Genomic DNA, 27,459 nt, shown 5'->3' with positions numbered 1-27,459 from the left:
GCCACATCTACTTATTTAACAGAAAGTATAAACTTCCAAATATGTATAATTGCATTACCACACTACTTAGCCATATCTCAATAGAGCACTATGTTATTATATGCTATTCAGAAACATGACTGGATCCCTAAAAATGTCAAACTTATGTGAAAGTAACAGCCTTTTCTTTCTTGATTTGTACATATTTTAGCAACAGTGGTGAGCTACAGAAGGAAATTATACTTTTAGTCACATTTATTTTCAGCTTCTCCTCATTTTTCCTCTTTAAGAATTGCATTAGTGGGGCTGGGGATTTAGCTCAGCGGCATAAGCGCCTGCCTTGCAAGCAGGCAGTCGTGGGTTCGATCCCTGGTACCGATAAAATAAGGAAAAAGACAAAAAAAAAAAAAAGAATTGCATTAGTTTCAAAGCATTTTTACTCACTGACCAGACATTTATTGATCAACTATATGTGTGCAAATTTTTTTAATCAAATATTTTTAGAATGCCTGCAAAATTAGCAGAAAGAGCCAGCACTGTTTTCTGCTTGAGATATGTAGTTATTTGTCACAACAAAATCACTGGTGACAGCTGAATGTAGCAATGTAGCATACTCGCTCCCCAAAACGTTTCACATAACCTTCCAGGTTATGATCTTTCAGCCCTCAGAGATTCCAGTTGAATATAAATGATTTGTTGTAGGGAGCGGTTTTAAATAGCTGCTGCTGCCCTGCCCCTCCTGCCTGAGGGCATTTTGTGTGTCAGCCTACATTTCCCATGATCCTCCCCTTGCCTGCAATGCACATGACAAGCAAACTTCCTGTTTCAGCCTGCCTACATTACCCATAATCCTCTCCTGCTTACATCATATATCCGGATATGATGATGACCTATCAGATTAAGCCTTCTTCCTGCCTATGGCCCGCCCCCACCCTATATAAGTTGTAACCATTTTGAAAATAAACGAGACTCGATTGGAATCTCATCCTGTCTCCATCTCTCTTTTCTCTTGTCCTGCCCCCATCCCCGATCCCCTCTCCAGGTTGAGACCCATAGATTGATCCGCAGGCCGGATCAAGTGGCGACCACGAAGGGACCTCACCTGGCACGAGGGATAACGACGCGGGACCGTTCACAGGAGTAAAGCGCTGGCCAGCGTGACTGATTCAAGGACATTGGTCCTGTGATCTGTGCAGACGGCCACCTTACGTCTCGCCTGAATCACGGTAGGTGAACGGCATTAACATGGGACAAGCACTCAGTGAGCACGAATTGTTCGTGACTGGCCTCAGGGAGGCTCTCAAGATTAGAGGGATCAAGGTTAAGACAAAAGAACTAATAAAGTATTTTCAGTTCATACATTCAGTGTGTCCATGGTTCCCCCTAGAGGGTACGATTAATTTAAACAGGTGGAATAGAGTAGGAGATGCTCTTAAGGACTATTATGAAGTTTTTGGTCCAAAAAGGGTTCCTGTAACTGCTTTTTCATATTGGACTTTAATCTCTGAGCTGCTGGCACAACGTCACGCAGATCCCCAGCTCGCGGAGACGCTTGCCCAGGGTGAGGCTGCGTTAGCTGCCTCCCGCAATTGTACTCCGCCACCACCAGTCTTATCTAAGGCACCCAGCCCTCCCAGCTCTGTTGTCCTTGAGATCCCAGAGCCTATTCAAGATGGCGATGTGCCGACACTCCCTTTGTCTGGAGACCACGAGGGTCCTCAAAATGGCGCCGCCACGGCCCCTCCTCCATACCGCCCTATTTACCCTGACCTTTCCAGTGGCCAGGAAGTTGATTGGTCACAATTAGCAGAAGAGGCTGCCCAATACTATTCCCCCCGGGTTATGGCTCCTGCTGCTGCAGAACTACCCACCAGTTTTCAGCGACCACCCGGTCCGTCTTCTGCCCTTCTCTCATTAGAGGAACAATTTCATGATTTACAACAGCAGGTTCAGCTGACTAAGGATATACAAAGGCTTTCCTTAGAGCTCCAAACTTTGCATGCAAACCCCCCTAGAACGATGGCCGTCACGGGCCTGCCACTCTCTAAGATAGCGCCTATCTCAGGGTCACCAGGTGGTCAGCCCACAATGATGTTCCCAGTTACAGAGACTGCCTGCCCTCCCAATACAGAGGCCTTGAGAGTAACACATCCCTTATTGTTTCCTGTAACAGAAGTTGCCCAAGCTGGAGCGAGTGACGATAACTTACACAATGGTGGGGAGACAACTCAACCCACCCAAGCTAGTGCCAGTCCACAAGAGGGCGACATTAAATCAATTAGGGAAAGGGGGAGACAAAGGAGGCGAACTAGACGCGGGACTCAATCCCCAAGTCAGGAACATGAAAGAGATAAAATACAAGCTACTACCACAACTAGGGGAAATAAAAAAAGACAGCCACCACGTCTACAAAGACGAGATATAGAAACTGATAATAGTGAGGAAGAAAATGACTCTGACTCGCATAGCAGTGTTACAGACACAGACCAATCGGCCCTAGCACTGAGAGCCAATAGGGCCCATGCACCATTCCCAGTATCTGCCCTAAAAGAATTAAAAAAAGCAGTATCTCAATATGGTCCCACAGCGGCCTTCACCCTTGCGGTCTTGGATTCTTTAACCCAAGGCTGGATTACGCCTAATGATTGGAGAGATTTAGCCAGAGCTACACTTTCAGGGGGCAACTATCTGCTCTGGAAGGTAGAATTCCAAGACCAATGTGAACTTTTAGCTAAAGACAATACTAACAGGAAAAATCATTACACCCTTCCCATGCTGATGGGAACAGGCCGATATGCCACACAACAAGCCCAAATGCGATATGAGGCAGGTCTTTTTGCTCAGATCACCCTGGCAGCAAGCAGAGCATGGCAAAGGCTCCCCTCTGGTGGAGCTGCTTCTTCCCTGACAAAAATAAAACAAAAACCTGAGGAACACTTCTCTGATTTTGTTGATCGCCTCTTACAGGCAACTGAGTGTCTCTTCGGCACCACCGAAGATAACACTGGCCTTGTTAGGCAACTGGCTTATGAAAATGCTCTTCCTGCCTGCCAGGCTGCTATCAAACCCTATAGAAAAAAAGAGGACCTTTCGGGTTATATTCGCTTGTGTGCTGACATAGGCCCCGCCTATCATCAAGGTTTAGCTATGGCTACAGCTGTAAAAGAAATCTTCCTCGCACACAAGCAAGGAGGGAAAACAAATAATGGCAAATGCTTTAAATGTGATCAGACAGGCCATTTTGTCAGAGACTGCCCTATGGCCCAAAAGTCTCAGTACAATAATTCAAGGCCAAAACCTACAAGTCTATGTCCAAAATGCAGAAGAGGATATCATTGGGCTAACGAATGCAGGTCAAAGACAGATGCAGATGGCAATCCCCTCCCCCAGCAGGGAAACGGGATTGGGGGTCAGCCCCAGACCCCCACCCTCAGACAGACCTCCGGGGCTTTAAGGTTTGTCCCACTACAAAACAACCAGGCACAACAAGACCAGGCACAAAACAATCCATTTCTAACCTCCTCCGCGCCACGCCAGGAAGTGCAGGACTGGACCTCTGTTCCGCCTCCAATACAGTATTAGCTTCTGACATGGGAGTACAGGCCATCCCCACCGGGATTTATGGCCCTCTTCCCAAAGACACTTGTGGGTTAATTCTTGGACGCGGCAGCACAATATTAAAAGGGTTACAAGTTGTTCCAGGAGTCATAGATAACGACTATACTGGCGAAATTGTTGTCATGGTATCCTCTATCTCTGGCCTAGTTTCCATTAGCCAAGGACAACGTATTGCTCAGTTGGTGCTGCTGCCTTTAGTTCAAACTTCTAATGCAGCTGTGGCTTCCTACAGGGGAAATTCCTCCCTTGGATCCTCAGATATATACTGGGCTCAATTCATTTCCAAAGACAAACCCCTTATGTCTTTATTGCTTAATGGGAAAAGTTTCTCAGGGCTCATAGATACAGGTGCTGATGTAACAGTCATTAGAAAGGAGGACTGGCCTCCCACATGGCCCTTAGAAACCACTATGACGCATTTACAAGGGATTGGACAATCTAAAAATCCACAACGTAGTGCCAGTCTACTTACCTGGAATGATAGTGAAAACAATCAGGGGCACATACAGCCCTATATTATAGAAGGGCTACCCCTTAACTTGTGGGGCAGAGATTTGCTAACTCAAATGGGAATGATGATGGGCAGTCCCAATGCTGTAGTCACCAAACAAATGCTCACTCAGGGCTTCCTTCCTAATCAAGGTTTAGGCAAACGAGGCTCAGGCATTAAAGTGCCTATTTCCCCAACTCCAAACCCCTCTAAAGCAGGCCTAGGCCATTTTCAATAGGGGTCATTGACCTTCCTGCGGCCCATGCAAAAGAGATTACTTGGTTATCAGACAAACCTGTTTGGGTCGATCAGTGGCCCCTTACCTCTAAAAAGCTCGCAGCTGCACAGCAGCTGGTGCAGGACCAGTTAGATGCGGGCCACATTGTCCCCAGTGATTCCCCTTGGAACACACCCATCTTTGTTATTCGGAAAAAGTCAGGGAAATGGAGGCTGCTACAAGACCTTAGGGCAATAAATAAGACCATGGTCTTAATGGGACATCTGCAGCCAGGACTCCCTTCACCCAGTGCCATTCCTCTGGGATTTTTTAAAATTGTCATTGATCTTAAAGATTGCTTTTTTTCTATTCCTTTACATCCAAATGACCAAAAGCGTTTTGCCTTCAGTCTTCCATCAATTAATTTTAGAGCCCCTATGCAGAGATTTCAATGGCGGGTCTTACCACAAGGTATGGCAAACTCTCCAACGCTATGTCAGTCTTTTGTCGCGGCTGCAATACAGCCAGTTAGAGATCATTGGCCAGATATATATATCTCCCATTATATGGACGATATCCTCTTGGCGGGAGAGAGTCAAAACCAAACTTTACAGTGTTACCAGGCATTACAAGCTGCCTTACAAAAGGCTGGGCTTCAAATAGCCCCTGACAAGGTCCAGCTTACTGACCCATATACATATTTGGGTTTTCAGTTACGAGGCACTCAGGTGTTTTCTCCAAAGCCTCAGCTAAGGCTTGATGGCCTTAAGACACTTCATGATTTTCAAAAGCTTCTGGGTGATATTAATTGGCTTTTGCCCTATTTAAAATTGACCAAACATGACCTGCAACCCCTTTATGAGATCCTCCGAGGAGACATTGACCCAACTTCCCCTCGAGAGCTTACACCTAATGCTAGAAAAACACTCCATGCAGTAGAAGAGGCTATTGCTCGACAAACTGTCTCATTTATAGATTATAATAGGCCACTGCATTATCTCATTTTTAATACAAAACTTTCTCCCACGGCAGTATTTTGGCAACAGGCTCCTCTTATGTGGCTTCATTTGTCAGTTTCCCCAAAGAGAGTATTATTGCCTTACTACCACGCAGTCTCTGACCTGATAATTCAAGGCAGAAGGCTAGGAAAATGTTATTATGGAAAAGAACCAGATATTATCATTCAACCCTTCACCAAAGATCAAGTGGACTGGTTACTTCAGACCACTGAGGCATGGCCTATTGCTATAGCCTCCTTCTCAGGAACCATTGATAACCATTACCCTCCAAATAAGTTAGTTGATTTTGCTAACCGTCATCCATTTGTATTCCCCAAAATCACAGCTTCAGAGCCCCTTTCTGATGCCCTAGTGTTTTTTACTGATGGCTCCTCCTCTGGCAAGGCTGCTTATGTAAGCCAAGACAATGTTTTTACCCTTCAGACAAACACCTCTTCCGCACAGCTAGCTGAATTACAGGCCATTCTTGCAGTTTTCACTGCTTATCCTAACCAACCCTTCAATTTGTACACCGATAGTGCCTACCTCGCTCAGTCTGTTCCATTATTAGAAACTGTTGCAAACATAAGCCATGCCTCCCCAGCTGCAGACCTATTCAAACAATTACAGGACGTGATTCGGCTTCGCAGTCATAAGTTTTTCATTGGCCACTTACGAGCTCACTCTAGCCTCCCAGGTCCCCTTACACAGGGAAATCACTTGGCTGATACTGCCACACGGACACAGGTATTCATGGCCCACTCTGGGCCTATAGATGACTCCAAGATATCTGAGGCTCAACAGGCTCATCAGCTACACCATCTCAATGCTCAGACCCTTCGCCTCCTCCACAAAATTACTCGGGAACAAGCCAGACAAATTGTAAAAAACTGCCCCTCTTGTGCTGTTCACTTGCCTGTTCAGCATCTGGGAGTCAACCCGAGAGGTTTGATCCCCAATGCCTTATGGCAGATGGATGTCACTCACTTTAATGAATTTGGCAACCTAAAATATATACATGTAAGTGTTGATACATTCAGTGGTTTCATCTTCGCCACACTCCAGACTGGAGAGGCTACTAAACATATTATAGCCCATATGCTATCAGCTCTCTCAGTTCTGGGATGTCCTCAACAACTCAAAACGGACAATGGACCAGGCTATACTAGTACCTCTTTTGCCAAATTTTGTAAATGCCTTAATATTCTCCATACCACGGGTATATCTTACAATCCTCAAGGACAAGGCATTGTTGAGCGTGCACATCGTTCCCTCAAATCTACCATAGACAAGATAAAAAGAGGAACCTGGTATCCAACCCGAGGTTCTCCTAAAAATATTCTTTCACATGCTCTTTTTATTTTAAATTTTTTATCTCTAGATGCCTTAGGCTACTCTGCAGCATCTCGCTTCTGGCACACACAGACAGCCACGCAATATGCATCTGTTCTCTGGAGAGATCCCCTGACCAACACATGGAATGGTCCAGACCCAGTCCTCATCTGGGGACGAGGCTCTGTATGCATTTATTCCAAACAGGAAAAAGGAGCTAGATGGCTCCCTGAAAGGCTTATAAAACAAATAGATAGTTCCTCATCGAGGACCCAATGTGACGCCCAGGAATAAAATTTCCTCCTGAGGCACAACTCCCTGTGTTCTCTTACAGATGGTGCGACTTGTCAAAATCTTATGGATCATCGTTGGACTTGTGACACAACTACATCTAATGGACAGCAACCCCCATCGACCCTGGAAATGGGAGCTTAGCCGCTGGAACAACGAAAAAAAGGTTTTGACTTGGATAGGATCAGGAAGTCCATGGTTTGCGCCCACACCCTGTTGGTTCTTCCCAGGGCTCCAATGTCCCAAACAAAGCCATTTTTACCTTTGCCCCGCAGCAACCGGGGGCAGATCATATTGTAATTCCCCGGGAGAATATTTTTGTGCTTATTGGGGCTGTGAAACAGTTGCAACAGGGTGGCAACCTGCCTTCCCCGATAAACACCTTAAACTGACATGGGGGCCGCCGGGGTGCAGCCTAGGTGACTACCCACTGGCCTATCAAAGATCCTGTCAGGTTCTAAACGTCACTGTCACCACTCCTGAGGACCCAGGTTGGCTGATAGGACGCACCTGGGGACTGAGAATTTATGAGTCAGGTAAAGACAGGGGAAATCTTATTCTCATAAAAAAGGTTCCCCTACAGACTTCAGTTGTGCCCATAGGCCCAAACTTTGCTCTAAAGCCAAAATATTATCCAAATCCAAAATACAATCAGCCCAATACAGATCCTGTTACTGCTGTTCAAATAACCACAGTAAGTCCCTCAGCCATAACAGTTTCTCAAGCTCCGCTACACCAGACAGTTCATATACCTGCCCCTCAATATTCACATTCTAACCTATTCAGTTTGATCAAAGGAGCATACATGGCTTTAAATCATACCCAACCTGATCTCACCCAATCATGTTGGTTATGCTTGGCTGCTCCTCCCCCATATTATGAAGGAAAGGCCCTCAATTTAACCTTTATCAGTTCTTCTAGCTCATCTGCCTGTGACTGGAACAATCACCACAAGCTGACTCTCCCTGATGTCTCAGGTAGAGGAACTTGTCTTGGGGATTCCAGCCATCCACCAGCACTGGCAGCACAACTCTGTGCCCAACTTCATTCCAAATTCAAGCCAAATAATTACCTCATTCCACCCCCAGGAACATCTTGGGCCTGCAATTTTGGCCTATCACCCTGTATAGCAACTGCTGTTTTTAACAAGTCTACAGATTTTTGTGTTCTTGTACAGGTTCTTCCACGCATAACCTTCCACCCAGGAGACTACTACCTCCAGGCATCGCAGACCAGCTATATATCTAAAAGAGAACCTGTGACATTCACCTTAGCTGTGTTACTAGGGTTAGGAGTAGCAACGGGAATAGGGACAGGGACCACAGCTCTAGTGTTGGGAGATAAGCATCTAGCTCAATTACAGGCAGCAGTGGATCAGGATTTAAAAGAAATAGAAGCATCTGTGACAGCTCTACAGGCGTCCCTGACGTCTCTATCTGAGGTAGTCCTGCAAAATAAAAGAGGACTAGACCTCCTGTTTATGAAGGAGGGTGGCTTATGTGCAGCCCTCAAGGAAGAGTGTTGTTTTTATGCTGACCACTCGGGAGTGGTCAAAGAGTCCATGAATAAACTGAGAGAGCACCTCGAAGAGAGAGAAAAGGAGCGCATCGGAGCAACCACCTTCTCCTCCATGTGGGAGGATCTCTCCCCTTACATTGCCCCCCTCTTGGGACCCCTAACTGCCTTGCTGTTGCTGCTTACTGTAGGACCTTGTGTTTTCCAGAGGATCATGACACTCATTAATAACATTAATAACAAGGTTGACACATTTATGGCAAAGCCCATTCAGGTATATTACCATCGGTTGGAAATGGCAGAACAACAAACTTATCGGGAAAATTCACCCACTGACGGCCCACATGATGCTGTGGCCCAGACGCCCTGAGGCACTGGACAGGCAGTCAGAGACGGGCAACTAGGACACATATGTAATGCCAATCGGCCACCTAAGACAGGTCCAGGACCAACAGCTGTCCTGCAGGCCCATGACGGGTAAGGCTCGATTGGGTTCATATGAGGAGTCCTTGACCCAAGGCAGGCGCTGTCCTCCCAGGGCCTGCCATGTTCCAAAAAATATATATAATAATAAGGGAGGAGATGTAGGGAGCGGTTTTAAATAGCTGCTGCTGCCCTGCCCCTCCTGCCTGAGGGCATTTTGTGTGTCAGCCTACATTTCCCATGATCCTCCCCTTGCCTGCAATGCACATGACAAGCAAACTTCCTGTTTCAGCCTGCCTACATTACCCATAATCCTCTCCTGCTTACATCATATATCCGGATATGATGATGACCTATCAGATTAAGCCTTCTTCCTGCCTATGGCCCGCCCCCACCCTATATAAGTTGTAACCATTTTGAAAATAAACGAGACTCGATTGGAATCTCATCCTGTCTCCATCTCTCTTTTCTCTTGTCCTGCCCCCATCCCCGATCCCCTCTCCAGGTTGAGACCCATAGATTGATCCGCAGGCCGGATCAATTTGTGACTTGGGAAAGTAATGTATTAAATGTTTTTTTAGTTTAAACTTTTTGCAAACTAACTTTATTAAGACATTCCTAAGACATAAGAGTCTAAGGGTTGCTTTGGGGGAAGATACCATATCTATACAAAAGTAGAATGAATGGGCCAATGATCCTCTTATAGCCGCTACAAAGATCATAATATATTGATCTGAGGAATAAAACCTGGGAACGTTGCTTGGTGGGGGTTGGGCAGTCCACCAGCTACTTGTGGACAGGGTAGCTTAAGGCTCAAAGAGCTGAGTCCCATTTCGAAACAAAAAATCACACAGCCAGAATACATAACATCATCATTGTATCTCTTTTTTTGTGATAAAAGGGATACTAACCAATAAATTACAGTGACCTATATGATCTAAACCAGGAGTCTGTAGTTTAGTTTCAGCTGTTGTAACAACACCATGAAGTGGGCAGCTAAAACAACAAACATTTACTTTTCAAAGTTGTGTAGGCTAAATCTGAAGTCAGCCAGGTTCCTGAGAGGGTCTACTTTGAGGAAAGCTGCTGGCTTTATGTGCAGAAAGCAAACATCTTCCTGCATTAGAAGGGCACTAATCCCATCATGAAGGATCCATCCCTCCTATTATCATCCATTATGACCACATCACCTCCCAAAGACCCCACCTTCAAATGACAGTACATTGGGCTTTCAACATATGAATTTTAGAAAGACACAAAGATTCAGAAAAAATTGTCACAAATTAAATTCAGCGCAATTAACTGGTGTACAGAAAAACTCATGAACCAGGAAGCACTCAGAACCAGCGAACACCAGGAGGCTTTTATTGGGCGAACACAGAATAGTTGAGAAACCACCTGATTTGCTACAGCTAAGTACCTCTCTTTTTTGAGCCTGGTGTGATGAGGTTAGGGTTTAGCTATGTATGACTGGCTGAACCCTGTTTGCCTGTGATTGGTTGGAACTCAGATCTTCTTTATATATTTTAGTTAGGTTCTGAGTTCGAGTGGAAACTCAAAATACAGAGTTAGCCTCAGGCTAATGCGCTCTTTAACTAAAGTAGGCAAAGCTTTTCTGGAAGCTTTAGTGTGTGACTAAATATTTTAGGCCTTAATAGCTATAGGATCTGTCACCTCCCTATTCAATTCTGCCTTTATAATGCAAAAGTAGCCATAGACCACACAGCCCTATACAGTCACTGATGACGCCAAGTAGTGGACATGGAGATGTTCCAATAAAACAAGTTATTAAAGCAGGTGGGGAGAGGAAAGGGGAGAGCTGCCCACCCCAAAGGGCTTTCTGGTCCCTGATCTCCACGAATATCCGTTGAAGATACAGAAAATCGCAGCCTTCTAGCAGTGCCGTGAGCCATGCAAACACCAAATCTTTGGCAGCCATTCAGCGTAGGAGGAGGATACAGCAGAGCGACTCCACAGTTTGCAAAGTTTGCGAAGTGGCCCTTTCTTTTCTCTCCTCTTGTCCCTCCCGGTCCTCAGTTTCGGCTGCAGCTACGCTGACCAAGTCAGGGTGCGACTGAGTGGGCTGGGTGGGCTTCCAAAAGCCCCGCGCGGGGACTCCAGCGAAGGTAAAGGCGCCCAAAAGTTGGAGCCCAATCAGCACGGAGTTGAGCTCGCGCGCCCCAACCTTCAGGTGACCCCGCGCGGCGGCAGGCGGCGGCTGCAGAGACCAGAGCCCGCAGCGCTCGGAGCGCCTCCGGGAGGACAAGCGGCGAGCGCGGCGAATCGTCATCAGCCAGCCGAGTGCCGAGCGCCAGGCTCCGCGCCCCGGGCCGGAGAGGGAGAAGCGAGGCTCCGGTGCGCGCGGCGTCGTCGCCCCTCGCTGCCGCCTTTGAATCCCAGGGTGGGGGTGCGTGGCTGTGGCCGCAGTGGTGGCGACGGCAGCGACTCCGGGCAGCCCGGGCTGCGCTTCGCCCGGGCAGCAGCAGCGTTGGCGGCGACGGCTGCGCCCGTGGCTCAGGATGCGGCCGGGGGGCGCGCTGCTCGCCCTCCTCGCCAGCCTGCTGTTGCTCCTGATGATGCGCCTGCTCTCCTGCCCCACCGACGCGCCCGCGCGTGCCAGGTAATCCCGAGCCCTCTAGCGACCCCTGCGTCCCACGCGCCCCCGCATGCGTCCCGCGGTGCACCCCGGAGCCTCGCTCGCACCTCGGCGTTTTGGCTGGAGCGCACCGACTTTTGGCCACTAAGGGGAAACAGGAGAGGGGCAAGGGCTGCTGGAGGGTGGGGCGCATATAGGGTCTTGTGACTAGGCGACCCTGGGTGCGGTGGGCGCGGCGCGAGGTGGAGAGGGACCCTTGAGGGTTGCGAGGCTCGCGCGTGCATCACTGTGGGCGAGGGAGCTGCGAAACCAGCCCCACCGTCGGGTGTCTAGAGGCACCCGGTTCTCTGTTTGGGTCCTTGATTTTCCTTCTTTCTCATCCTAAGGCTTCTCCAAGTCCGTGGGTGGGGTACTGCACGGGAGTCAGGGTGCGTCAAGATACCCTGGCCAGGCTTGGAGCGCGGCGCCCGGCCTGACAGCCGGCGATTTCCCGCGAGGTGTAACAACTTAAGTTTTCTCCCTGACCTGCAGGATCCTGGTGGAGGAAAGCAGGGCGGACACCCACGGCACCTCCGCCACGCTGAGGACGCTCCGGAGTCCGGCTACCCAGATTCCGCGCACCACAAACAGGTACCGAGGGGCGGGACGTGCTCCGGTTGTCTGCCTGGGGCCACACTACTGAGTGTGCAAGCGTGTGTGTGTGTGTGTGTGTGTGTGTGTGTGTGTGTGTGTGTGTACACGCGCGCGCTGTGTGGGAGCAAAAACTCTTCCTGCTTCCTGAAGCTAGTGTTTTTCGAAAATGAGGCAGATACTAAAACAGCCACATTTGAAAAATGGATGCTGAGTGTGAAACCCCCGGAGGAGCCGCTTAGTCGTCTTGAGAGATTTGGTTGTTTGCATTTTATTTCCTGTGCTTTAAAGTGCTCCGGTGTTAAGATTCCTGTTAGGAGGAATGGAATTCTTCTATGTACTAAGAATGTTTTTGTTCTAGGGGAGTGAAAACTTATATTTTTTATGAATATCCCTATGCAGCAATTATTTGCTTTTTATGGTTTTTGCTGGTTGTAGAGGCAATACAACTTAGGGTAGAAAGTTAAGACAATAGGGAAATATATAAAATGAAATAACATTCACTCAGAGTCCCACCCTTCAGATGCCACATGCAAGTTGCTTTTAGGCTGTTTGCTTCTAGTAATCATTCCTACATATGTACACTTAGAAAATATAATTGAGATTTTACTTTGTGATTTGTGTTCCACCTTCCCCCTAAGCAATCATAGTCTTGTGCAAGCTGATAAATTTTTCCAAAGCATTACTTTTAATTATTGCATAATTCATAATATAAATATCCCTGTTTAACTCTTCTCATTTTTAGACATGTGGTTTGCTTTCTGTTTTTGTTTTGCTGTCAAAAATTCTATTGCGTCCATGTTTGTATGTAAATCTTTATCTTTATTTCATATTAATTCCGCAGGATGCATTGATAAAGTTGGATTCTTAAGTCAGAGTAGGTGCACTGAAGATTTCTAAATCACATTTCCAATTCCTTCCTAGAAGGGTTGAAGCCATTTATGTTTTTGCCCTCTGAACATAACCCCTCCATGCCTTAACTTTGCTTTTCTTATTGTAATCTTGTATTTGGTCTCTGTCTCTCCTTTTATCTCCTGTGAGTCCCGTTTCCTCTCTGCGTCCTTATGTATATTCTTGGCACTTGGACCCACCATAATCTTTCCTGATTGCATAACTGGCAGGCTCCTCCCAGATGGATCTGGCCTGGCCCTAAGGTCTGGAAGTATATGAAAGACTGACAGGGAGGGAAAGTGTGACCTGCCACTGTCCCCTCTTTGGAATTTCATAGTATGTTACAGCGCCAGGAAATAAATCCTACAGCAATGGAAGTTTTTGAGAAAAATATTAGCCTACAGTTCCATTTTATGCCAGTCCGTATACGCAGGTGGCCTAGTTTGCTTGGTGACCTGGGAGCACTGCATCTTCTCCAAGTCAATTTGTCCCTTTGGGAAAGTTCGAAAGCCTGTACTCATTAAAGGATCTGTTCCTAGATCTTTTTAAAGACAATTCTTTGATGAATTTTCTGCCTCTTTTGGCTTACTTCTTTTTGACTTGGCATACTTCTTGAACTAATATAGGTAATTCATATCTTTATTGAATGTGGTTTGTTCTATTAAGATTTTTCATTTCATACCATAAAGCTGTATTTGTAAAAAAAAAAAAACCTCTTTGCCTTTTGATCTATTTTATGTGCCCTTTATCATTTTTGATTTTGATTATTTGTGTAGCAGAGGTGTGGATTGTAAGTCACCATACTGCTTGGTTGTGTAGAGAAATTGCAGTCCCTTGATTTTTCTGTAGTTGGTCTCATCTTCTTAATGATGCTAAGGGTAACTAACACTTAATGAATTCTTATGAGCTAGACATTGAGCTAAGCACTTAATATTTATTAACTCATTTAATACTTACAAATTACTGAGTGAAACTATTATCCTTGTTTTATATATGAAGAAACTGTAGCATTGAAGGAGTAATTTAGCCAAAGTCAAAGAGTTAATAAATTGGGCAGCCAGACCACATAGATCTAGAATCCCACATTGTTGATGTACTTGCTGTGTAGCCTTTCACAGATCCTAAGTAACGTGTGTGTGTGTGTGTGTGTGCGCATACTTATAAAGTAAGCAACTCTTTTTCTTCTCTTTGGTAGCATTTCTCAGATTACTCTCTCCATCTTTTCTGATTTTAAAATGACATGTAGATTTATGAAGGAGAGGTAATGTAGCAGTACAGAGAGGTAAGAGTTGGAGTTCAAGACCATGGGTTACTTTGACTGCTAATCTCCAGAATTTATTTCCCTCTGATGACCAGATACCCTGTGAGCAGCCAGCCGGGTCATCTGTGTCTTGTGGTTCGTTCTTTTCCCTTAGTGTTTGCCCTGCTGGTGTTCCCTGGCCATCTTAAGTGCCCACGAATGAGTCCTCTCAGGACACTGGAGAAAACTTTCTTTTTCTTGGGCCTCATCTAAACCTAAAGGAATCAGGAAACTCAATATCAGGGCCTCTTCTATTAAATGAGACCCCACTGTTAGATTAGTTTCAAGAGCAGGGATTGCCTAAGGAGTGTTTCTAGAATTGTGATTGTGTTTCTAGATATGTTTCTAGAATTGTAATTGGGGAAGAGGAGGCAAAATCCCTACTTGTTCTTGTTATTCCTCTTGATGTTGTCTTGTTTTTGTTCCCCCTGTTCTCTCTCCAAACTTGAATCCTTCTCTGCCTTTATCTCTCTTCCATTTTTATGCAATACTGGAAATGTATGAGCTTTCCTCTCCATCATATTTTCTGTGCTATGACTCAGGCCTCCAGGCCTGACTCAGGTCTAAGCTTTAATGGTAAATTGTGGGGACAAAAGGAGAAGGACCAGTGCAACTCAAGGAGCGATGTCTTCTAGTAAGGTGTTCAGTGTCTTAAAAGAGGTCGGTAAGAATCTAGGAAATATCTTCAAGTTGCAGTGAGTTCTGTATTGCTTATCCAGCATTACCTTACCCTTATCCTTGAATTATTTCCCTGAAAAGCCTTGTTATCTTCATTGTCCCCTGAAGGATGTTTCAGAAGGATGTGGACTGCCACATAGTCAGAAGGCAAAAACCTGGCATGGTGGCATGCACCTGTAATCAGCTACCTGGGAGACAGAAGCAGGAGACTCACACTGTGGCCAGCCTGTGCAACCGAATAGCAAACAAAAAAGAAAAGCGTAGCTTGCAAACTATGACTCTGTTACACTGGCTTATTTCTCTTTCAAATAAACTTTGTCCAAGTCTGTCATTGGCTTTGTTGGTCAACAGTGAGCTTTGGGATTTATTTCTCAGTTTTGATGTATTTCTGCTAATTCGTTTTGTTACCTTTTAAATTTAAAAATAACATTCTTTTTCTCTACCATGATATCTGACAGTGAATACTTAATATATTTATTATTTTTTAATTAGTATGTTTATAATACAAAATAAATGCATTTACTGTGCAGAATGATTATACCTACAATTGAATCTTGATCCTTTTTACTTCCCCTTCTCCCCTCTCTACCGTGTCCCCCATTCCCATGTCCCCTCTACATCACCACATTTTCTACATCTATTGAAATGATCACGTGATTTTTATCCTCTATCTGTTTATGTGGAGAGTTCCATTTATTGATTTGCCAATATTGAACCATCCTTGCTTGCATCCCTGGATGAAACCACTTGGTTGTGATGTATGAACTTTTTGATAATTTGTTGAATTCTGTTTACATCTATGTTCATTACGGAATTACCTGTAGTTTTGTTTGTTTTCTTTCTTTCTTTCTTTCTTTCTTTCTTTCTTTCTTTCTTTCTTTCTTTCTTTTGTTAAGTCCTTGTGTAGTTTTAGTATCAGGGTAATGCTAGCCTCTTGGAATAACTTTGGCAACCTCACTTCTAGAGGTGAGAAGTACTGATGTGCTTGGCTTATTTTGTAATTTTCTCCTTTTCCTTTTGTGTTAGTTACAGTTTTCATTGTGGAGACAAAATACCTGACAACCAAAGGTAAAGAAGGACATATTTATTGTAGCTCACAGTTTGTAGAGGTTTCAGTTCATAGTTTGCTGGCTGCGAGGCAGAGAGGCATGGCAGAAGGGCTGCTCAAAGGAGAAACAGCTCATAGCAGGCAGAAGGCACCAAGACAGAAGCAATCAGCAGCAAGTGACAACGGCAACCTTCTTTCTGCTTCTTATACTCTATCCAGGCTGCACACCCTTAGAGTAGGTAGTGGTCATGTACAGGGCTGGCTTTTCTATTATCATACCAGAACTATGTCAGACTAATCAATGGATCAACGTAGTAATCACACACCCTTGATCCCAGCATCACACACTTAATCCCTGAATCACATCCTAGATCCAGCCACCTCTGAAAAGCTCCACCTGTGACCTCAAGAAGCTTTGGGGGGACATCTGGACACAAGCTATAACATCTGTGTAATAAAACATTTGATACTATGAATTTTCCTTTGAGTGGGACTTTGGAATCTGTCAATCTTCTTTCTTTTTCTTTCTTCCTTTAGTTTTTTCCCTTCTTCGTTGGGGTCAAACCTGGGACCTTCTGTGCACAAGGCAAGTGCTCTTTCCATGAGCTATATAGTACCAGTCTTGGATTCATTTCTTAAGTTTGAATACATGAAGTTTAAATTTAAAAAATATTTTAAATTGTTAATAATCACATCTAACTTTTTTGGTTTTATCTTTATAGTTGTTTGATTACTTTTAGATTTCTAAATGGTAGAAATTTTTTCTTAAGTGTGAATTTAATGTTCTTAATGTTAGTTTCATTTTTGATTTAGAGAAAGCCAACAAAACTCTGGTATAATATTTAATTATTAGAAATGAGAAGCTGAATTTTTGTAAGGCTTCTGAAGTTGTTCATATAAGCTTTATAATAAGCAAATTTGGGATTCCAGGATCTCTCCCTGGAAACAATCCAGGTCTTGTTTGTGATTGGGTACCTTTTAGTGGCAGTGATGTGTTTGATTTGAATATCTACGACGGTGATTCAGAAACCTGTGACTGATTGGGGCATTTTGGACAGCAGCTACTGCTGCTGCTTTGAATGGCCTGCTTAGTTGGTACCTACTTTGATCCACCTGGGTAATTGGACAAGGAGTTTTCTAGAAGTGGAGGCCCCACTTTTTACTTTCTTGTTTTCCTACAGTTTGCCCTCCTCCTCCCTTCATGACCTCTACACCCTTCCTATGATTCTTTGTTCTTGCAGAGATACTTGGACTTGTCCAGACTTGAGAACTAGGAGTAGGCAGGGGGCAGACATCAGTTATGTTATGTTCCAATTCACATTGTCATAGGGACTGCCGCTGAAGGGGTTTCATTGTATGATTTTTAAAAAACACAAAGAAAAGGGAAATTGCCTCTGATTTTAACCTCAAAAGATGATTATTATTTGTGCTGTCGTCTTCTTAATATCATTTATATGCATATGGGTAATAATTTTGGTATGCATATTTGATACAGGTTAATAAAATTTTTAAAAAAACTAGTGTCTGAACCTTTCTTCATGTCATTAGTATTTGTATCCCAAATTTTAGAGCATAGTAGTAGAATGTATGGATATATTCTAACTTATTCTTTCCTTTTATATATTGGGGTTTTTATTATCTTTGATTTTGATTTATGCTGTAATATGAATAACTTTAGACCTTTGCACACACTCATGATTATTTGGATAAATTCCTAGCAGTGGTGGGGGCTATATCACAGAAAACAATAAATTTTAAAGTGTTGCTATTATGTGTCCAACAATTTATCACAAAGGCTGTCCAAGTGATTACCCCCTTAGCAGTGTATGAGTGATTTTCGGCCCCAACTCTGTGTGTTGAAATTTCTTCTCATTTTTTTCCCCTCCAATTTCATCCTCAATATGAAAAATTATCTTAATTTCTATTTGTTTACCACTGTGCTTAACTTTTAAGACGCTTATTTGCTCTTTATTTTTTAACTTGGCTATTTGTATCTTTGTCTATGTTTTCATTAATATATTCTGTTTTCTTACTGATTTACAAGATATATATATATACACACACATATAGATGTCAAAAGTATAAAACTTTCATTTACTGTAAATTTAAATTATTTTATTAATATTTAATTGTATTTTGTGTATTTATTATATATTTTTCAGTCTTTCTACTGTCATATCCTTTATATTTATCAATTCTATTTTTTAGTGTATGTATGTTTACTACCTTGAAATAAGTGTAGATCCCTAGTTTTTAAATATTTATTTGAGTATTTTAAAATTAATATATCTAGAATTTGTTTTGGTATGTGCAAAAGAGGAAGGATATTTAATAAGCTAGTGCAATTTAATTAATTTCTCTTGAGAATTATTTTTTAATTTGAAATAAGTTATTGCTTAAAGTGTGAAAGTATCATATTCTCTTTTCAGTGCTTAAAATTTACTATTTTAGCAGGGCATGATGGCACACATATGTAATACCAGCACTTGGGAAGCTGAGGCAGGAGGGTCACCATGAGCTCAAGGCCAGTCTGAGCTACATAATGAGCTCAAAGCCAGCTTGAACCACATAGCAAGACCTTGTCTCAAAAAAACCAAAAAGAAAAAAAAGTGGACAAAAAATTTTACTATTTTAAATAATCCTCTTTCCATTTCTTAGCTCTTTGCTTGTATTTCTTTTTGGCTAGTTGGTATAATTCTTCCAGAAGTTTTGGCCTTGGAATAAAGATGACAGTCATTCTAAAACTTTGGATAAGTTTTTACACGAGTACCAAAATGTATCAAAACTTTACTTTTTTATTTCTTAAAACTTTTGTAGCCATTGCCTATTTTTTGGCATTTGGAGCTCTGAAAGATAAATAAACCTTATTTTCATTTCTCCTAAAGTAATGTGTTGGCTTATTTGTTTTACTGGATCTTGACAGTATATTTCCTTTGTATTTAAAAATCTTAGAGAGTCACAGTAATGTGTCTACATAGTGGTCCTGTTTTGGTTTTGAGCGTTTTTAATCATCTAATGACTTGGCTTAGTTAGTTTTAAATCTGAAAAAAATGGTGTTTGATCTCTCTCTCTCTCTCTCTCTCTCTCTCTGTCGCTGTCTCTCTCTCTCTCTCTCTGTCTCTGTCTCTGTCTCTGTCTCTGTCTCTGTCTCTGTCTCCCCCCTCCTCTTTCTGTTTATTTATCTTTGCTTGGCACTAGGCATTAGACCTGGTGCCTCATCCTGAACTACTGTGCATCTCCAGCCCATTTTATTTATTTATAAACAGGTTGTCACTTATTTGCTGAGCTGTTCATGCTGAGCTCAAACCTGTGATTCTTCTGTCGCAGCCTTCCAGACTGCTGAGATTACAGGCATGCAGCGCCACACCCAATTCAGGTTGGATTATTTTATGTGGCCCAGATATTCTGCTGGTATTTTAAAGAGTTATTCTTCATTTTCCGTCTTCCTCACCTGTTTATCATTCCCCTCTCTACTGTAACCCTTTGCCCAAGTCAATGATTTTGTTTCTCCTTCAAATCTCTGTTCTCTTTGACCTTTTTCTCTGCCTGTTTGAATAGTATCTCAAGTGTGCCCTCTTTGTAACTGAATTGTTTTTCCATTGTGTCAGTTCTCTGATTGTGGCCTATCTAAACTGGTACAATGACTACATTTTTATTCTTTTTGTTTTTTTCTTCTCAAAAGGACTTTTGTTTTTGTAGTAACTATTTTTCCAAAGTATGATATTTCCTCGCATTTCACAAGCGATCGTCTTCTCCTACAGTGCAGAATCTTTCCATAGCTTGTTGTTATTTGCTTGATCATCTTTAATTTAGTTATCCCCACATGAGGAGGCCTTTTTGGCATTGTGCTTTTCAGACCATAGGACTTGGGTCATCTTGCTGTCCACCTCAGAGTGGTGAAAGAGTCTCCTATATAAGGTGGGGTATAGAACTGTTCGACAAATTTTTGATATTTTGAAATTTGATAATTCAAAAAATTCTCACACTCACACAATAGAGTATTTGCTAATCTGAGATTTTAGGAGCGAGATCCTCTTCGCTCTTGTCTTGTTCCCATTCCTTTCAGAGTGCGTGTGTGTTCCGGGGTGATCCCGGTACTTGTGTTGCTCTTAGGAATGGTGTACGACAAGTATCACTTAAAATATCAAGACCATTCAACTTGCTGGGCTTCCTGGGTAGCTGCCAGCCCCTTCATGTGCCAGGGTAATGACTAATTGATGCCCTTTTCTCTCTTCCTCCTTTCCCTTAGTGTGAGTATAATATAATGTAACGTATTATCAAGGCACACTCTCAAGAGTGTGTAGAAAGAGTAATGAATAAACGTTTGGTACAACACCAATTGATCAGCCCTTCCTGTTGTAGGAAGTGGGTTCCTTCCTGTGTGGGAGAGTCTACCTGATTTTCTGGTCTAGGCAGGTTCTCTACGCAGTTAAATAGCACCAGACCATGGGAGGAGGCTCACAGTCTCTCTAGTTTTTCCTCCCAGGACTTGTTCCACTTCTGGGGTGAAAATTTAACCCAGTGCTGATAATTCCTCCACATGCATTCTTTCTTCTAAATAGTATTTCTCCCCTGAACTAGACAAATTTCAGTAGCAGCCAATCTGTTGCCACCTAAAACGTGTGCTTGTCATCTTGTGTAGACTTGTGTACGTTGAATAGGGAAGGTCAGGTGCTGTCTGCCGTCTCCTGTCATATCTAAAAGTTGTAATAATGTTTTTATTTGACACTTTTTTGTTGTATATGTTCACACTTGGATTGTGACTGCAGGCTTCAGGAAATGCAAGATGAGAGTGAATCAGAATTTGGAAAGGGACCTTATAAAAAATACTCTTCCAGAGCAGCTCACCTTGACCCTCTCTGCCTTGCCTCTCCACCCTGCCCCACAAAGAGAGGCAGCCTGTCACATTTGATTTCGGAGAGGAGTAAAAGCTTTTTCACTTCTGGGTCTCTGCTTTTTGGCTCTTAGAAGTAATGATACTGATGTGCTCTGATTTTTAAAATTCAAAACACTCTAAAGCTGCTTTGAGCCTGACTTTTGAAATAGTTTAAAAGAAGGCTTGAAATTTTGCATTCTGCCTCCTTTCTTACTCCGAATCCTGTTTTAATCGCAACTCGTTGCTTTTAATATTTGGAGGGATTTGGCCGCCATTGGTCCGCTGGTTACTTGCTTTGTCCCTCACTTTCCTTGGTGGTGGGGTTTGCAGTGGCCTCTCTGGCTGGCTCTTGTCATCACCTTCATTTCTGGTTTCTGAGTCACCTCACTGACCTCTCAGAGCGTGGGCTGCAGTCATCCCTGGGCTGCTGTGGGCGCATTGACAGGAGGACATTGTCTACTTTGTAAGGTGGGTGGATGAATAGGGCACCAGCTCCTGAGGAAATAATATCTGAGTGTCCCACCTGTGCATCAGAGGTTACTGGACATGGGATTTTATTTCTGTCATACAGAACTTCATTATAATTTCCTTGGAATCCCGGGGAAATGGGTTACTGGAGCCCCAGTGAATACCAAACTCTACTGGGGCTTAAGTCCGTTATATAAAATGGCAGATTTCCATGTAACCTATGCCCACCTCCATATACTTTATATATTCCTTGTCATAATATATGTAAATGCAGTATAAATCATTGTCATACTGTATCGCTTAGGGAAAGTCAAGTATAATCAGTACATGTTTAGTACTGATGCACTTTTCTCCCTCAATATTTTCCACCTGTGGTTGGTTAAATCCATGGATTTTGAGCCTGCAGATATGAGGACCCACTAGCTTCACTTGATTGTTTTTCTGACCGGAGGCTGGGACATTGCTTTTTAGGACCTGTAAGCTGACGTTCTTCAGACAGTGCTGTTCATACCCAGAGAAGGGGTCACATCTCAGCTTCAATCCAAGGTGCCTTAGTGGTGTTTGGCTGTGTTTATTAGTTTCCTCTGCCCTTGTTGTACATTTTCTTGAAGCAACTGGTATTAAAGATGGATTTGAAAGTAGAAAACCCCAGCTGCATACTGGAGGCTGAAGGAGAGCTTCCAGGGAGCGGTAAGAGAGGAGCACAAACAGGCCGGAAGGTTTGGTGCTAGTGCCAGAACTACATGGCAACAGGCTTGGGCACAGAGGAGAGGATATGAAAAGAAGAAAGAAAAGAAGAGAAACAGATCTCCTCTTCTGCAGTTGCCGCATTTATGTTTAGTCACCGGTTTTTAGCTGCTCTGTGGTTGCAGGGTGTGAAAGTTCTACACTCTCTTGTTTAGTGGAAGAATGAGATGCTCCATAAAGAGCAGCTGAGGCATTGGAGATAAACCTGAGAAAGATGCTTGTTGCGTGACACTGTATTTTGTGGCTTCTCTTGTCATTAGAATGATGGTTATTTCTGTAGTATAATTATCTGTACACTCTTTTCTACACTTTCAGCTTTCAAAAATATTTTTTTTCTCCAAATACTAAGAATGATTTGTACATGCTGTAAATAATCATTCAGTAATTCTTGGGAACATTCATATTCATGGCTATAATTATTTCTAAACATAATTTTATAGGGCACAACCTGTTCTTTTTCACTGATTGTAGAATAATTTCTGTTATCTTATCTTGGTAAGTTATTGTTAGTTGTTATAAAGTACACTGACATTCTTTAACTTACAGTTTTTAAAGCATAGCATTTCAAAAAATTGAGGATATAAAGAAATCATTAATCTTCCAGTGATTACAATCTCACACTGGTGCTGGAACCTTAGCTAGAATACAAGTAGTATCTTCCCGCGCTCTCTTGGATAATTCCATATTTCATGTATGTTACTATGAGATTACATTCCATCGTTTCCTTACTTAATGGAATATAATATGTGATTCTCACTTTTGGTGGTTGAAATGTATCTTTTAATGCTATACCACATATTCTGCAATATTCTGGGTACTTCATTATTTTAGAATTACATTAACATGCTATTTACTTAGGTTTGTCAATACAGCTTTACTATTTCCTCATCAAGTTTATGGGTATGTTTTTATGTTTTTGGTTTGAGAATTCCTCCAATACTCCTGTTAATTTTGGAAATGCAGAAGTACTTATTACTGTCTATATCTAGGGGTTATTATTCATGAAACAGACTGTGGAAATGGAAGTCTTTGCCTTTTATATTTCGTTCATTGCTGTATTCCCACTATATAATATAGAACTCCAGCAAGTCGAGATTAGAGTTCTGTTGCCTTTTCTTTATAATTGTTCTAGGTTTATAATTGTTCAGTGATATTAGACACAGAGTGAGATTTACATGGTTAAGATATTAGTGAAAAAATCCTAGGTTGGTAGTTTCATGCTTGTGAGTTTATAAAATAAAATTTTATAATCGGAAGGGGATGAATTAAGCTTGGAAGTTTGAAAACTCATATTTATAATTATTTCATAAAGGGAGACATACATACATTAGCAAAGAAATTGAATAAATAGGTGTGGGGGTCTCAGACTATTTGCATTTAAGAGAATTGTTTTTTAAATAAAAAAACAGATATTAGTGATCACTTGTGTCTACCATCACAGTGTTAATGTCCTTACTTCTGTGGATGTTTGAACATTCTTTGAAAAGTCATAGATAGTGGAAACTTTTTGTAGAAATGAAGCTTTAGGTAAATAATGATAAAAAAGTGCATCCCTAAACTAAAATTTTACTGTTACTCAAGTTTATGATGGATTGCTGTTGGGAAATTCTTTTAAACAAGATACCATATTATAACCTCAGAAGTCTGCACATAAACTTTTTTTATTTTATAGTGTATTACTGCCAGAGTTAGCCTGGTTTCTTAGAGAAACCAGAAAAATGACAACCTAAATAATCTTGATAGTTTCCAACATAGTGAACATTATGTAAGATATTCTCCATTTTTCTTAAAGGTATTTGATGAGAGTAAGACATGTATCATGTTTAAAAGACTGTTCTATATAATCTTTGCTGTGAAAACAATGAAATCTGAATAGAGCTGCTGTTTGGAGGTAATTTCAAACGTGGAAATTACAGATTTTTAATAAATGAAATTTTATTGAGTGTGACAGTTTTTCAAATGAAATTAATTATAATTAATTAACTTAGAGGTGAAATTCCCAGATGGTAGACTGAAGATAATCTTTTCAGCAAATAATTCTGGCACAGTTGGACCTCGATGTGTGAAAAAATGTGTCCTAATCTGGTTTCTGCTGCTATAACTGAATACCATAAATACAGTAATTTACAGAAAACAGATGTTTATTTGGCTTTTGGTCTAGAGGCTGGGAAGTCTAAGGAACTATCTGTGTCTTATCCCTTGCTAGAAAAATGGAAAGTCAATTAAGTACATATGAAGGAGAAAACAAAAGGGCTAGACTTGCTTTTATAACAACTCTTTTTCTTGATAACTAGCCTGTTTCCCAATTACAACATTAAGCTCTTCATGAAGGCTCCGTCAATCTCTTTTATAGGGCCCACCTCCCAGCATTGTTGCATTGATAATCAAATTCCCAACAAATGAATTTTGGGAAGGGGGATGTGAAAATAAGTTTAACCCTTACCTCACACCATATACAGAAAAATGATCTGAACACATCATGTATTTTAGAGTTCAAATTATAAAACTCCTAGGAGAAAATGTTTATTACCTTGGGTCAGCTAGAGTTCTTAGCTACCACACCAAAAACATAAGTAGTAAGAAAAAAAGTTGATACATTTTATTTTATCAGAATTGAGCACTTTTTTATTTCAACATACACTGGTAAGAGTATATATAAAAAGATAAACATTAGACTGGGAGAAAATATTTGTAAATCATCTATTTGATTAAAGATGTATCCAGAATATATATTTATATTTAGTAATAGTAAGACAAAAGAACTCAGTTAAAATAGGCATAAGATTTGAAGAGGTGTTTCATCAAAGAAGATCTAGGTGTCTGTCTGTCTGCCTATCTATCATCTTTCTATCTATCTACCTATTTTTTCTATTTCTTGGAGAAACTCATTCCCAAGGTTGAATTCTAATTCTGACACTCATGACAGGAGTGGTGCAGGAGAAAGAGAAATTCTGGACAAGAAAGAGAGAGAGAAAGGTTGTTCTCTGTGTTCTTTATGAATCCAGTGGTAGACCAGTGCCTTGAGTCAGTGCTTTATATTTGAGAAATTATTGTAGAAGTGACTAAAAATCAGTATCTTTTTGCCTGCAGGAGTCATGGAATAATTTCTTTTTCTTATTCACAATAGCAACATTAGCCATAGCTTTCAGAAAGCTATGGGGCTCAAGGCCAACCTGAAGTGCATAGTGAGATCCTGTCTCAAAAAGACAAAACAAACAAGCAAAAAAACAAAACAATAACCCTAAAGATATGGACATTGCCATCTAAATTCCATAGGAATTCATCGTTCAAATAACTGTGCTGGGGTGGAGCCAGAGCCAGCATTCCAATTTAAAAATGTCAGCAGAAGAAATCAATCTAAAGTCTTCCTTGCATTGTGCACATTCTAGGGAGGTTTGAGTCTGTATTATACAACTGCAAAGCCCACTGCTGTGTGCCTATGCTTTGCAGGAAAGATACCAAGATATTTTAGTGCCTTTTGAGTCTTAATGAGCCACTTCATGGGGCATGATTCTGAGCTTGCCTCACAACCATATCTCTGTTTTGCATACAGTGCTGCCTGCTCCCCAATCCTTGCACTGACACTGGGGATTGGGAGAAGAGTGAGACTTTTTAGCATTGAGCAAAAGATGACAGATACAGAAGTTGCATGAAACTTAAAGTTTGCTAGCATTAAATTAAATACTAGTGGAAATCCAAATGGTACTACTTTGGAAAAGTTTTTCAGTTTCTTAAAAAGTTGAATGTGAACTTGTACATCACAGGAGTTCCCCCCTTAGGTGTGTGTCCAAGAGAAATAAAAACACATGCTCACATGAGTGACTTGTTTATGAACACTTGAAGCACATCATTCAGGCCAACAATGAGAATTATTCAAATATCGGTGAGTGGATAAACAAAATGTGGTAAAACCATTTACAAAGTACTAGTCAGCAATCAAAAAGAAAGAAAGACAGGCACGTACTACAACGTGCTAACCGAGGAAGCTGAGAAACATGCCAAGAGAAGGAAACCAGACACAAAGTATTGTACAAGACAGACAAAATTGCTTAAGGCTCAAGGGTAGAGCTAGGCTTGACTCTAGAGCGTACAAGGGACTTTCTTGGGCTGAAAGAAAGGTTTTACAACTGAGTTGTGCTGAATGTTGTCCAAATGTGAAGTTAATTGTGTACTTACTGCATGCAGGACATTGTATGATAACATACACTTATTTGTATCAGGATTTGAGACAGGTAGGCTTATAGGCATCATGTGAGTATGTATGTTTATGTGAGTTTTGAATATAAATAGCTGACATATGGAAGTGAAGTTGTGTTGCTGAGATAGCCAGAAGACTTATTTAATTTTAAAGATATCCAGATTTCTTAAAAAGTCTCTGTAAGTAATTTGCATAGTTGCCAATGATATCCTGAGGTGATACACAGAATGTGCTGAGTTCTGCCTGAGCATTCACATTTCCTGTATTTTCCCTACGTTTCTAGGCAGTGCACACCAAGTTAGAATTTCTGTTTATTTAATAAAGAGGCTAGTTATCCCGATGTGGGTGCCTATGACACACGGGGCATTGTATCAAACTCAGTAGGATACAGGAACTCACTGAGCTAGTGCTATGTGCCTTGCTTAGCTGTTTTCTACATAGGACTTCATTTCGTTCTGACAGCAACATTGTTATGTAGCAGTCTCAGTATTCCTGTTTCCCAAGGCCCAAATGGGCTAGTAACTTGTTCCAGGCTGCATAGCTGACTTTAGAGGTTATGTTTCCTTATGTTCTGAGTTTCCAGGTAGAGAAACAAAGGAAAATTGTAGTGTGTCCCATGAGAAATGCAAGGTGATTTTTCCAGACATTTAGGGGGCCTTGGAGGAGAAAGGTGGTGAGTGATCACTAGCAACTTAGGCTTTGGGAAGTACGGTGCCTTGGGGAGATGGGAGGATGATGGAACTCAGCCTGGAGCCATATATCATCCTGATGGCAGCAGGCTAGCCCAGCGATCTTTGCATGCCTGCAAACTGTGAAGTCAGACTTAATGAATCAGATGTGAAGCAGCAGCAAGGACTGCAGAATAAAACACATGGAGGGGATGCATCACATTGGCAGGTTGCACCCACCCGATGCATCCAGGTCAGATTTGAAAAACGTACCTTGCAGACCCTGGAAATCCTGGCTGCACTTGGGAGGTCGGAGCCCCATTATTTGCATGGAGTGTGTATGTGTGTGGGGAGGGTGACAGAGCCTAGCCTTAAAGGTTGTATCTTCTGATGTCTACTTCAAGACAGTGGCCTTCTGTTACAAGAGAAATATCAATGCCAGTTAAGATGTCCCGAGACTCCTTTACTTGCTTACCTACTTTATCTGTTTCCCAGG

General features: G+C 42.1%; 2 protein-coding genes across 3 annotated transcripts in view; both read left to right on the top strand.

Moving 5' to 3' along the window:
* LOC134473484 (endogenous retrovirus group K member 5 Gag polyprotein-like) overlaps nucleotides 1–4,357 on the top strand; it is a 97,741-nt gene extending 93,384 nt beyond the window's left edge. Inside the window, exon 2 of the mRNA XM_063237879.1 lies at nucleotides 1,022–4,357. Coding sequence (XP_063093949.1) covers nucleotides 1,225–3,561 — 2,337 coding nt within the window. The 5' untranslated portion in view covers nucleotides 1,022–1,224 and the 3' untranslated portion in view covers nucleotides 3,562–4,357. The remainder of the gene's footprint in view (nucleotides 1–1,021) is intronic.
* Nucleotides 4,358–11,243: 6,886 nt separating this feature from the next.
* Nucleotides 11,244–27,459, top strand: part of St8sia6 (ST8 alpha-N-acetyl-neuraminide alpha-2,8-sialyltransferase 6) — a 120,170-nt gene continuing 103,954 nt past the window's right edge. For both annotated transcript variants that reach the window (XM_003462776.5, XM_023561936.2), the window contains exons 1-2: nucleotides 11,244–11,483; nucleotides 11,991–12,089. In XM_003462776.5, coding sequence (XP_003462824.1) covers nucleotides 11,383–11,483; nucleotides 11,991–12,089 — 200 coding nt within the window. In that variant the 5' untranslated portion in view covers nucleotides 11,244–11,382. The remainder of the gene's footprint in view (nucleotides 11,484–11,990; nucleotides 12,090–27,459) is intronic.

This window comes from Cavia porcellus, unplaced genomic scaffold (assembly GCF_034190915.1).
Source record: "Cavia porcellus strain 051 isolate PalLab524CR breed Dunkin Hartley unplaced genomic scaffold, mCavPor4.1 scaffold_27, whole genome shotgun sequence".
NCBI classification, from domain to species: Eukaryota; Metazoa; Chordata; class Mammalia; order Rodentia; family Caviidae; genus Cavia; species Cavia porcellus.
The sequence above is the reverse complement of the archived record's forward strand: the minus strand, read 5'-3'. Positions and strand labels throughout refer to the sequence as shown.